We start from the raw sequence: 13636 nt of genomic DNA on the forward strand, positions 1-13636 counted from the left end.
TGTACATCGTTACAGAATAACACCTCACCTAAGGGAAGCATCAGGGAGTGTTTTTTTTGTGTTGGAAGGTATGTCTGGTCCAGGTGTCAGTACCAGAGCTACCAGGGAGGCCTCAGCCGGCTCGTCGGGCTCTCACGCCCCAGGCCAGGTTCGTCGGGCTCTCATGCCCCAGGGCAGGTTCGTCGGGCTCTCACGCCCCAGGGCAGGTTCGTCGGGCTCTCACGCCCCAGGCCAGGTTCGTCCAGCTCTCACGCCCCGGGCCAGGTTCGCTTCGTCTTGGTTCTTTCCTCAGTGCTCTGTTTCATTGTTTGTGTTTCTTGTTTTTATGTACGTCCGGCTCTCACGCCCGGCCAGGTTCGTGAGACACCTCTCACGCCCCGGCCAGGTTCGTGAGACGCCTCTCACGCCCGGTCAAGTTTCTGAGCCTCGGTGGAAGCGACCGGTCCGCTCCTGGTCCCCGGGATCGTCCCTTTGGTCGGCGTCCTGCGGCTGGAGCCGCACGTCAGGGAGGGAGTACTGTCACGTGTGTTCCCTCTCTGGCCTCCAGGTCACCAGGCTGCTGATTATTGTGCACACCTGTCACACACACCTGGACTCCATCACCTCCTTGATAATCTACCCTATATCTGTCACTCCCCTTGGTTCTTTCCTCAGGTGTTATTGACTGTTTCATGCCAGTGCGTTGTTTGTGTTTGTCAGCGTACATCGTTACAAATCAAATCAAATTTTTATTTGTCACATACACATGGTTAGCAGATGTTAATGCGAGTGTAGCGAAATGCTTGTGCTTCTTGTTCCGACAATGCAGTAATAACGAGCAAGTAATCTAACTAACAATTCCAAAAAAACTACTGTCATACACAGTGTAAGGGGATAAAGAATATGTACATAAGGATATATGAATGAGTGATGGTACAGAGCAGCATAGGCAAGATACAGTAGATGATATCGAGTACAGTATATACATATGAGATAAGTATGTAAACCAAGTGGCATAGTTAAAGTGGCTAGTGATACATGTATTACATAAGGATGCAGTCGATGATATAGAGTACAGTATCAACGTATGCATATGAGATGAACAATGTAGGGTAAGTAACATTATATAAGGTAGCATTGTTTAAAGTGGCTAGTGATATATTTACATCATTTCCCATCGATTCCCATGATTAAAGTGGCTGGAGTAGAGTCAGTGTCATTGACAGTGTGTTGGCAGTAGCCACTCAATGTTAGTGGTGGCTGTTTAACAGTCTGATGGCCTTGAGATAGAAGCTGTTTTTCAGTCTCTCGGTCCCAGCTTTGATGCACCTGTACTGACCTCGCCTTCTGGATGGCAGCGGGGTGAACAGGCAGTGGCTCGGGTGGTTGATGTCCTTGATGATCTTTATGGCCTTCCTGTAGCATCGGGTGGTGTAGGTGTCCTGGAGGGCAGGTAGTTTGCCCCCGGTGATGCGTTGTGCAGACCTCACTACCCTCTGGAGAGCCTTACGGTTGAGGGCGGTGCAGTTGCCATACCAGGCGGTGATACAGCCCGCCAGGATGCTCTCGATTGTGCATCTGTAGAAGTTTGTGAGTGCTTTTGGTGACAAGCCGAATTTCTTCAGCCTCCTGAGGTTGAAGAGGCGCTGCTGCGCCTTCCTCACGATGCTGTCTGTGTGAGTGGACCAATTCAGTTTGTCTGTGATGTGTATGCCGAGGAACTTAAAACTTGCTACCCTCTCTACTACTGTTCCATCGATGTGGATGGGGGTGTTCCCTCTGCTGTTTCCTGAAGTCCACAATCATCTCCTTAGTTTTGTTGACGTTGAGTGTGAGGTTATTTTCCTGACACCACACTCCGAGGGCCCTCACCTCCTCCCTGTAGGCCGTCTCGTCGTTGTTGGTAATCAAGCCTACCACTGTTGTGTCGTCCGCAAACTTGATGATTGAGTTGGAGGCGTGCATGGCCACGCAGTCGTGGGTGAACAGGGAGTACAGGAGAGGGCTCAGAACGCACCCTTGTGGGGCCCCAGTGTTGAGGATCAGCGGGGAGGAGATGTTGTTGCCTACCCTCACCACCTGGGGGCGGCCCGTCAGGAAGTCCAGTACCCAGTTGCACAGGGCGGGGTCGAGACCCAGGGTCTCGAGCTTGATGACGAGCTTGGTGGGTACTATGGTGTTGAATGCCGAGCTGTAGTCGATGAACAGCATTCTCACATAGGTATTCCTCTTGTCCAGATGGGTTAGGGCAGTGTGCAGTGTGGTTGAGATTGCATCGTCTGTGGACCTATTTGGGCGGTAAGCAAATTGGAGTGGGTCAAGGGTGTCAGGTAGGGTGGAGGTGATATGGTCCTTGACTAGTCTCTCAAAGCACTTCATGATGACGGATGTGAGTGCTACGGGGCGGTAGTCGTTTAGCTCAGTTACCTTAGCTTTCTTGGGAACAGGAACAATGGTGGCCCTCTTGAAGCATGTGGGAACAGCAGACTGGTATAGGGATTGATTGAATATGTCCGTAAACACACCGGCCAGCTGGTCTGCGCATGCTCTGAGGGCGCGGCTGGGGATGCCGTCTGGGCCTGCAGCCTTGCGAGGGTTAACACGTTTAAATGTCTTACTCACTTCGGCTGCAGTGAAGGAGAGACCGCATGTTTCCGTTGCAGGCCGTGTCAGTGGCACTGTATTGTCCTCAAACTACTGTATTAAACTACTGTATTGTATTGTATTGTATTGTATTGTCCTCAACTATATTACACACTGTAATATCCCCCTCGATCATGTCGTGCTTGCTATAGAATTTTGTAGTATACTGGAGAATTCTATACTACACTGTAATATCCTTAAATCATGTCGTGCTTGCTATAGAATTTTGTAGTATATTGGATACTTATACACCACACACTTTATATCACTTGATCGTGTAGTGCTTACTATAATATTTTTGAGTATACTGTAGAATACTATACTACACTGTAATATCCCTTGATCATGTAGTGTTTACTTTAGAAAGTATACTGTGTAGAATACTATACTACACACTGTAATGCTTACTTTAGATTTTTTTTTGATCGATTGGACTGTCAATGCTGTTTTGATTGTAATGTACTGTCCTTGGGGAGCTCCTGCCAAGGATTTCCAGACGTTCCCCTTCAATTGTGAAGTGCTTACTATAGAATGTTAAAGTATACTCCACACTGTAGTATCCCTTGATTTATTTTATTTGACTATTTAAAAACACAGTACAACCACAAATGTGGATACAATGCATTTAGACATTTGTTGAGAATAATTGCCATTGTGGTCCTAGTTTAAACATGTTACACATTTACAGCTAACCCACATGAAGAAATACAAACGTATACTATGGTCAAAGTAAATGTATATACTACTAGTAATCATTGTAGTGTTTCTGCTGACTTTATTGTAGTGTTCACTGTAGTGTTTTTGCAGACGTGTCTAACATACTATATACTCATTCATTGTTTTTGCGGGCATGTCTAGTATACGGTAGTATTCATTGTTGTCACGCCCTGACCTTAGAGAGACGTTTTATTGCTCTATTTGGTTAGGTCAGGGTGTGATTTGGGTGGGCATTCTATGTTTTCTATTTCTTTGGTTTTGGACGAGTGTGGTTCCCAAACAGAGGCAGCTGTCTATCGTTGTCTCTGATTGGGAATCATACTTAGGCAGCCTTTTTCCCACCAAATGTTGTGGGTAATTATTTTCTGTGTGCGTTTGTATGCGCCACGGTTGCGTCACGGTCGGTTTCTGTTTACCAGTTTTTTTTGTGAAGGTTTCACTTTATAAAAAAATATGGAATTACATGCACGCTGCGCCTTGGCTCATCTATTACAGGAAGTTTGAAGACAGTGAACGTGACAATTGTACTATTTTTCCGGACATGACTGTAGTAAACTACGTTTTTTGTGGACATGACTAGTGTATTGTAGTAACACCTGCTATATAGCTTTTTTTTATATGCTTATTTAATTTGCATTTTGACATGGAATATTTCCATTAAATATATTCATTGCTGTTTTTGACTGTTATCTTCACCTTTCTGTGTCTCCTTTTAGATAAACCCTACTCCATACAAAGCCAATCAAGTTTCAATTCAAGACAAGTTTCATGTCAACTGTCAATCATTCCCTGCTATGTATCATCTCCATTACCTGAATCTATAAAGACTCCGCCTGCACTTTAACTGGATTCCCACAGTAGATGGGCATCACCATAACCTAAACCTCAATCAGTTACAATCTTGTAATTGAAAAATATTGTGTGACAGGCTAGGAAACAAACTTTTGGTCAGTGTTTCCCTGGGCACACTTATTAGGGGAGGACATGCAGGAAATGGATAAAAGCACCTGTTTGTCATGTTCAAGTGAGGGCTTTGTACATGGAAGGCCGTGTGTGTGTGTGTGTGTGTGTGTGTGTGTGTGTGTGTGTGTGTGTGTGTGTGTGTGTGTGTGTGTGTGTGTGAAATGTTTATGAAATGTTTACTTACAAGCCCTTAACCAACAATGCAGTTTTAAGAAAATATTTAATAAATAAATAAACTAAAGTAGAAAAAGTAACACAATAAAACAACAACGAGCCTATTTCAAATCTCATTTTATTAGTCACATGCTGAATACAACAGGTGTAGACGTAGACCTTACAGTGAAATGCTTACTTACGAGCCCCTAACCAACAGTGCAGTTGAAAAAAAATACAGATAAGAATAAGAGATAAAAATAACAAGTAATTAAAGAGCGGCAGTAAAATAACAGTAGCGAGACTATATACAGGGGGGAACCAATACAGAGTCAATGTGCTTGGGCACTGGTTAGTTGAGGTAGTATGTACATGTAGGTAGAGTTATTAAAGTGACTATGCATAGATGACAACAGAGAGTAGCAACGGTTTAAAGAGGGGGTGAGAGGGGGGGGCACTGCAAATAGTCTGGGTAGCCATTTGACTAGATGTTCAGGAGACATATGACTTGGGGGAAGAAGCTGTTTAGAAGCCTCTTGGACCTAGACTTGGCGCTCCTGTACCGCTTGCCGTGCGGTAGCAGAGAGAACAGTCTATGACTAGGGTGGCTGGAGGCTTTGACAATTTTTAGGGCCTTCCTCTGACACTGGCTGGTATAGAAGTCCTGGATGGCAGGAAGCTTGGCCCCAGTGATGTACTGGGTCGTTCGCACTACCCTCTGTAGCGCCTTGAGGTCGGAGGCCGAGCAATTGTCATAACAGTGTAGCGAGGGGGGCATGCAAGTAGTCTGTGTAGCCATTTGATTAGGTGTTCACGAGTCTTATAGCTTGGGGGTCCTAGTGCCTTGTGGTTGGAGGCCGAGCAGTTGCCATTCCTGGCACTAATACAACCAGTCGATGGTGCAGCTGTAAAACCTTTTGAGGATCTGAGGACCCATGCCAAATCTTTTCAGTCTCCTGAGGGGGAATAGGTTTCGTGCCCTCTTCACGACTGTATTGGTGTGCATAGTTCTTCTTCCTTTGTTGGTGATGACCAAGCAACTTGAAGCTCTCAACCTGCTCCACGTCGATGAGAATGGGGGCGTGCTCGGTCTTCCTTTTTCCTGTAGTCCACAATCATCTCCTTTGTCTTGATCACGCTGAGGGAGAGGATGTTATCCTGGCACCACACGGCCAGGTCTCTGACCTCCTCCCTATAGGCTGTCTTGTTGTTGTCAGTGATCAGGCCTACCACTGTTGTGTCATCGGCAAACTTAATGAGGGTGTTGGAGTCGTGCCTAGCCGTGCAGTCATGAGTGAACAGGGAGTGCAGGAGGGGGCTGAGCACACACCCCACAGGGGTCCCTGTGTTGAGGATCGGTGTGACGGATGTGTTGTTACCTACCCTTACCACCTGGGGGCAGCCCATCAGGAAGTCCAGGATCCAGTTGCAGAGGGAGGTGTTTAGTCCTAGGGTCCTTAGCTTATTTATGAGCTTTGAGGGCACTATGGTGTTGAACGCTGAGTTGTAGTCAATGAATAGCATTCTCACATAGGTGTTCCTTTTGTCCAGGTGGGAAAGGGCAGTGTGGAGTGCAATAGAGATTGCATCATCTGAGATCTGTTGGGGCTGTATGCAAATTGGAGTGGGTCTAGGGTTTCTGGAATGATGGTGTTGATGTGAGCCGTGACCAGCCTTTCAAAGCACTTCATGGCTACAGACGTGAGTGCTATGGGTCAGTAGTCATTTAGGCAGGTTACCTTAGTGTGCCTGGGCACAGGGACTATGGTGGTCTGCTTGAAACATGTTGGTATTACAGACTCGGACAGGGAGAGGTTGAACATGTATTGAAGACACTTGCCAGTTGGTCAGCGCATGCTTGCAGTACACGTCCTGGTAATCCATCTGGCCCTGTGGCCTGTTTGAAGGTCTTACTCACATCAGCTGCGGAAAGCGTGATCACACCGTCTTCCAGAACAACTGATGCTCTCATGCATGTTTCAGTGTTATTTGCCTCGAAGCGAGCATAGAAAGAGTTTACCTCGTCTGGTAGGCTTGTGTCACTGGGCAGCTCTCGACTGTGCTTCCCTTTGTAGTGTGTAATGGTTTGAAAGCCCTGCCACATCCGACGAGCGTCAGAGCCAGTGTAGTACGATATACAGGGGGTACCGCTGGTACAGAGTCAATGTATGGGAGTACAGGTTAGTTGAGGTAATATGTACATGCATATGTACATGACTATGCATAGACAATAAACAGAGAGTAGCGGCAGTGTAAAAAAAGAAATGTGGTGGTTAACTGTTCTTTCTTTTCCACCATCGGAAGTACAATATTTGTCATAGCTTTTGGTCATCTTGTGAGCTTGGTCAGCTGCATTTCTGTGAAAGCACTTTCAGAAAGCTATCTAGTAGAAGTAGCTGATCTAAGAAGTAATTTTGGTGTACGCTTGTTAATGTGTGTTATCTGTCAAACACACAAACCTAATCCTCTAAACTTTAATAAACTCTGCTTGTTCTTTATCTGCTTCTGTGCTGTTTCTATAACGACACAGGGCGAGACCCAGATGCAGGAGGCAGATGGTTTGAGATGGTTTGAGTCTCTGATATTTATTAAAATACAAGGGACAGGCAAAAGGCAGGTCGAGGACTGTCAAAAGTTCATTAACCAGATCGGAGTCCGAAAGGTACAGGGCGGCAGGCAAGCTTGAGGTCAGGGCAGGCTGAATGGTCCGGCAGGCGGGCTCAGTGTCAGGGCAGGCAGAAAAGGTCGGAACCGGGAGGGCTAGAAAACAGAGACTTGGAAAAACGGGAGCACGGAAGAAACACGCTGGTAGGCTTGATGAGACAAGACGAACTGGCAACAGACAAACAGAGAACACAGGTATAAATGCACTGGGGATAATGGGGAAGATGGACGACACCTGGAGGGGGGTGGAGACAAGCACAAAGACAGGTGAAACAGATCAGGGTATGACAGTTTCCCTTTAATGGGCCTAGAACCTGTGTAACGTTTAGATGTTAGAATTGTAATAAAAATAAAAATAAATTGCTAATGTGTTGTCTGGTCCGTTGCATTGCTCAGAACTGTTGACCCAACTCAATAGACGGTCTATCACGAACGGTCTTCTATTCTGGTTGAGGTGTTCCCTCACTTAACAGTAGGCTTAGTCTGGTAGTTGTGCCATTTTCGCTAACCCTAGTCGGCAGGTGTTACTATAATATACTACTCATGTCCGCAAAAACACTTTAGTAAATACTGCAGTCATGTCTGCAAAAACACTCCAGTATTCTAGTCATGTCTGCGTAAATACTACAGTCATGTCTGCAAAAACAATACAGTAAATAATATAGTATACTACAGTCATGTCTGCAAAAACACTACAGTAAATACTACATTAATTTCTTCAAACACTACCATAAACTACAGTCATGTCTGCAAAAACACTACAGTAAATACTACAGTATATTAGTCATGTCCGCAAAAACACTATGGTAAATATAGTATACTACAGCCATGTCTGCAAAATCACTACAATTAATACTATAGTATATAAATGTAATAACAAAAGAGTATTTAGACCATAGTATAAGTATTTTTTTATGTGTACTCTCCTTCCTCCACCAGCTCTTCCCCTGGGCCAGGTCAGGAGGAGAGTCAGTGGATACAGCATGTATGAGGGAGGGAGATGGAGCAGGCAAGTGAGACAGCAATGGATGTAGACTGGACTTGAAATGAGTGGATGAGAGTTGACTGACTATCTGTCTGCCTGTCTGACTAAAGAACAGGGGGAGGGGCTGTAAGATTGTCCAAGACTATTTGTGAAGAGAACTGGAAGTGCATCAGAGGAGGGAAGGAACAGCCAGGATTAGGCTGTGGTGGAAAAAGCACAAGATTACAGAGGCCGAGGATAAGGAAATAAAGCAAAATAGTGGAGGGAGCTGTAATCCGGCTATCTCGATCCCAGCAAGACTCATAAACCAGGACGTACATTTTCAACATGATGTAATCCTGATTTTGGACAATCCCGGGCCCAAATTTCTGAATAGTGTTACATCACGGGCTGGCATGCCTTGTCTCGTTCACTACTACAGAACTACAGTAGTTGGTCACTCAAATTTTCACTTGGTCATGCATTGCCAATTAAATAAAAATTGGAATGAGGTGGAAGTTAGGATTCACCCATAAGCAGTTTGAGAGATTGAATCCAAACAAATGCTTTCACTTTTGTTCAGATTCGGAGGCGGAGACCAACACCCGCTACGCTATTCCGTTTGACAGACCAACCGTCTCCCGAGGAGGAAAACGACAATCACCAGGTAAAACAGCACCACCTTAAATGAGTGCAAGTACTATCACACCACTAAACCTACATGCAGTCCTTGAAGTACTAACCACAGCATTCAATTACATTATGTCAGCAGTGGTCCCCCAATTCTTGTCCTGGAGAGCAATGGGTTGTGCAGGATTTTTGATCAAGCCCAGCTCTATCGCACCTGTTAAAACTGGTACAGATGTAGGATCTTAATTTGCTACAACAGGAAAATAATCCTGAATCTAAAACAGGAGGGGGGGGGGTTCTACTAAACTAACATATGGAATTGTTTTAAGATCCTTTAGCTATTTGATTATGAATTTTAGGACCCATTTAGCCCATAGAAACACTTTGAATAGCTGATTCAAACATGGAATAACAGATACTGGAAAAATACATCAAAAGAAGTTATGTTTTAAAGTGTCTTTCCTATATCTGAGAGGTATAAGAAAGATTGGGAAGTATTTTTTGCTACTTTTTGACCCATATTACATAATAAAACATTTGGGCACTAAACTACTTCCATATACACTTCCATAAATGTTTGACACTAGTACCGGGCTACCTTCAGACAAGCAAAATGGACACCATCGTGTTCGTGAGAGTCTTATCTTTCCATATTGGTCATATTAGTTTTGTAGGCCAAACCATTTGTTTTCGTGAGAATATTTCTCAAGGTCTGACAAACACCACTGTAGTTCGGCCACCTTCCACCGCATTGGCGGATGTGGTGGATTGAGGCGCAGCCCATGCAAAAAGACATCTGCATCTTAAAACGGATTTTGATGGGGATTGTTGTATTATGCTAATTCGATTTCTGTGAGCACGCACATCGACTCTATGGACATTTTTGTAGTGGTTGATACATTTATCGTATTGAAATCAAGTCTGAAATTTCAAAGTGGAAATTACAAACGTCAGAAGCCTTTTTAAACTTCAAATACACTGCAACAGGGCGATCAAATGAAGATCCTACATCTGTACATGTCTTATCAAGACTGATTACTTGAATCAGGTGTTGGACTGTAACTAATGTCTGCACACTTTGTGGCTCTCAAGAACCAGGTGTGAAGACCCTTGCATGATGTGACAATCTGTTGTGGTTGTCTCAGTTTTCATTTGAGAGCAAGGCACCGTTTTCTTAGGCCAATGTGTTGGATGTGCAGTGAGTTAGTCTGATGCAGCCTAAATGGCACCCTGATCCCTATATTGCACACTACTTTTGGCCAGTAGTGCCTTACATAGGGAATAGTGGGCCTTTGTAGATTTGACATTGTTTTTCTCTTTACCTGCATAGTGGGTCATTGGGGAAAATGGCGTCCTCACCAAGAACATCAATGCGCATGTGTACCAGCCTCCAACACTCAAAGGTAGGTTGACTATCCATCATCTTATTATGTAAACAGTGACCCATAAAGCATTTGGGAGAGTTGAGGAAACCACTTCCTGTCTGTAGCCATGTTTTCTGGCCTGGGATTAGTCTATATCTGTCTTGACTGAAAGGGTTTTAAGTGGAAATGGCTTAATCATGAGGTGTGTGTGTGTTGGGTTAGTTTGTGTGTGTGCGTGTGTGTAAGTGAACGTGTGTGTGAACGTGTGGGTGTTGTGAGATTAGGGGCAGAGACAGCTGTGAGTCTCCACTGCTCTGGATCATCCAGGATTATAGGATGGGGCACACAGCTGCAGTGCAGACAGGCAACATCGCACACACTCTCACATGACCCGTTCCTTATGATATAGTATATTTACTATTAGCAATACCTGAAGCCGTGCATTAAGTCTCATGTCCCGATCTGTTTGTCCGTCCATTTCTTTCTGTGGCTGCATACTAAAGTACAATTTGGCATTTTTGGCATAGCTGATCTTAAAACTGTTTTGGTTCTAAAAACTATTACCCTCTTTTCTGTGCTTGTCTGTCTGTCTGTCTGTCGTTCTGTCTGTCTGCCTGTTTGTCTGTGTGGTTTCACAGCTGTACAGAGGATGGCTCAAGCCCGCATGAAGTCTCTGGGAACCTGTGGCCCCGAAGAGACAGATGACTTCTCTGGGGAGGAAAGCGTGGACTGTGAGGAGAGCCTGGATATATCCCCTGTCTCCACCTCTGGTGAGAGAAGCACAACATGGGTGTTATGTCCCAAGTCCCACGCAGTGTGCACATGTGCACCCCTCCCCACACTCGCCAATTTCAAAGCATTGGATTGGTGTAAGCATGGGATAGAGGGAATTTCCACAACTTCCACACCAGTGCTTTATTTTTAAATGCAGCAAGTGAACAAGTGTACACTTAAGGCTGAAGGGTAGAGAATTGGAACGCAGAGGAGTATCAGCAGAAATACTCTATCGCTCGCTTGCACGCATGCACTCACACACAAATACATGCTCTAGCTCACTCACTCACTCACTCACTCACTCACTCACTCACTCACTCACTCACTCACTCACTCTCTCATTTACTCACTCTTGAAGGTGCAATCTGTTAGTTACTACAAAAACATTTGGCTAAGAAGCAAAACAAACATTTGACAGTACACCTTTAACAATAGCCTATTCCTCTTCCCAGGGTCAAGGGTCAATTCAGAGGGAAGAATTGCCCACTTTCTTCACCTGAGAGTCCCACACGGAGAGGAGGAAGAGGAGCTGGATGATGAGGAGAAGAGGGGAAAAGGTGGACCAAGGAGGACAAAGAAGAAGGGAGAATAACAGAGCGCTGTGTGTTACAGAGAGGAGATTCAGATTCTGTGGCAAAAGATGATTGACGATCCAGAGTGATGTTTTCTAATTATTATATAAAGAGTGTGGAGAAAATATCTAAATACGTGTGTGTGCGTGCGTGTGTGCGTTTGTTAAGTTATGTGTGTGCTTGCTTGCATTCGTGTGTGTGTGTGTGTGTGTGTCAGTGGAGGCTCCTCAGAGGAGGAAGGGGAGGACCATCCTCCTCAGTGAATTTCATAAAAATGTAAATTGTAAAACATTCAAAAAGTTAGTATTTTTAGATAAAACAATACCAAATACAATCACGTCACCGAAGAATTGATTAAAACACACTATTTTGCCAAGAAGGTCTCCAGTAGCCTCAACATGACTCTGTAGGGTAGCACCATGGTGTAGCCGGAGGACATCTAGCTTCAGTCCTCCTCTAGGTAAATTGACTTCAATACAAAACCCAGGAGGCACGAGGTTCTCAACCCACCCATAGACTTACACAGTAATTATGACAACTTCCGGAGGACATCCTCCAGCCTATCAGATTTCTTGCAGCATGAACTGACATGTTGTCCACCCAATAAAATAATCAGATAATTAATCTAGTACTGAAATCATAAGCTACAGCTAGCTAGGACTGCAGTGTATAAAATGTGGTGAGTAGTTGACTCAAAGAGAGAGAAAAGACAATAGTTGAACAGGTATGAAAAAATATATTTCTTCCAAAATGAAGGAGAAGCAAAAGAGAAATAGAGAGAGATTTTGTCATTTTTTGTTCACTTTCAATTTCACTTAGTTAGCAAATGCAGCTAGCTAATTTAGCCTACTGAAACACACTGTTCAAACAGAGGGATGCTATGTTAGCTAGCTGGCTATGACTATCCAATACAAGACTGGAACTCTTCCAAGTCAAGGTAAGCTTTTGGTATTACTAATTTATTGCCACCAGGGCCCTGTACACTAACGTTACTGTGTGATTGTAGCGGGTTTACTAATGGGTTGGTTCTATTAACTATGCTGACTATGACGCTACTTTAGCTAATATGGTGACAACGATGTAGGCTGTGTGTAGCGGTTCAGCTTGGAAAGGTTTTTTACTGTTGTGCATTGAAGTCCATAGGCGAAGGGACAAGATTAGAGGAGGAGAGCGCGGACTATAACGTGGCTGCTATGAAAGTGAACTGTGTTTACGCGTGTAATTCGTTCTGCCGATTCTGTTGAAATATGCTTATTAAACGGAAGCAAACGGAAAAAAACGGGGATAGACATACTTGAATTTGTCCAATAGAAACTCTCGTTTGCAACTGTTGGACTAATGATTACACCCTATATCAGCTGGTATGCTGATATAGGTGGTATTGTGCAAGGTGGTATTGATGTCACTGTCTGTTGCCTCAAATTTGTCTCTCAACCTGTGTGCAGCTACGTTATAAACATTCATTCATAGGCTAGGTTGTAGCAACATCATGATGGGTATAGGGAAAGGTATTCTAGTATCACGTAGTGGCCTAAACCTATTGCTGTTACATTGAACTAGGTGAATGGAATATGAACGAGAGTCATCCAATATGCTGTGATATAAATAAATTGTCCTCCCTCATCTTAAACGGTACTGACCGCCACTGGTGTGTGTGTGTATGTATGCCTATCTTTGTGTGTCTGTTTGTATGCATGTGAGAAAGAGAGAGACACAGTGAGAGAGAAATAAAACGAGAGAGAGAAAAAGAGAGAGTTCTAAAGTGTTTAAGCTGAATGGTAGTGTTCCAGTCAGCACTTCCTTATGAATTCCAGATTGCAGATGTCACTGTCTGAAGAACAGTCTTCGCTGTCTGAGGAACAGTCTTGGTGGCTGTGCAGCCATGGAGGGGAGACGATGCTTATCATTGAGCGAGTTCCAGATTGTAGGTTTTTCTGCAGGCGCGCTGTTCGTCTCATGCTTAGGTCCATGCTTTTTGTTGTGGAAATGAAGGCACTGTGATTTGACCTGTATTCCCAGCATTATCCTCTAGTTGTTGCAGGTAGGAAATCCTAGGAAATGTTCTGTAATTGACACAAGCTGTCTCGAATCAATCAACCAATCAATGTCTGGTTGTGCATGTGTGTTTGGCAGGGGATGGCCTGAGCCAGGGGAGGCGTGGCTCTGCGAATCTCAATCACTCAATTTGTAGATCAGTAATTCTACACCTCACT

General features: G+C 44.4%; 1 protein-coding gene across 1 annotated transcript in view; it reads left to right on the plus strand.

The window, feature by feature from the left end:
* The window catches only part of LOC112223307 (protein phosphatase 1 regulatory subunit 1B-like), a 37778-nt gene extending 26148 nt beyond the window's left edge, over positions 1–11630 (plus strand). The window contains exons 2-5 of the mRNA XM_024386319.1: positions 8667–8750; positions 10044–10116; positions 10716–10847; positions 11304–11630. Of these exons, the coding sequence (XP_024242087.1) occupies positions 8667–8750; positions 10044–10116; positions 10716–10847; positions 11304–11443 (429 nt within the window). The 3' untranslated portion in view covers positions 11444–11630. The remainder of the gene's footprint in view (positions 1–8666; positions 8751–10043; positions 10117–10715; positions 10848–11303) is intronic.
* The last annotated feature ends 2006 nt before the right edge of the window (positions 11631–13636 follow it).

Source organism: Oncorhynchus tshawytscha, linkage group LG24 (assembly GCF_018296145.1).
Source record: "Oncorhynchus tshawytscha isolate Ot180627B linkage group LG24, Otsh_v2.0, whole genome shotgun sequence".
NCBI lineage: Eukaryota > Metazoa > Chordata > Actinopteri > Salmoniformes > Salmonidae > Oncorhynchus > Oncorhynchus tshawytscha.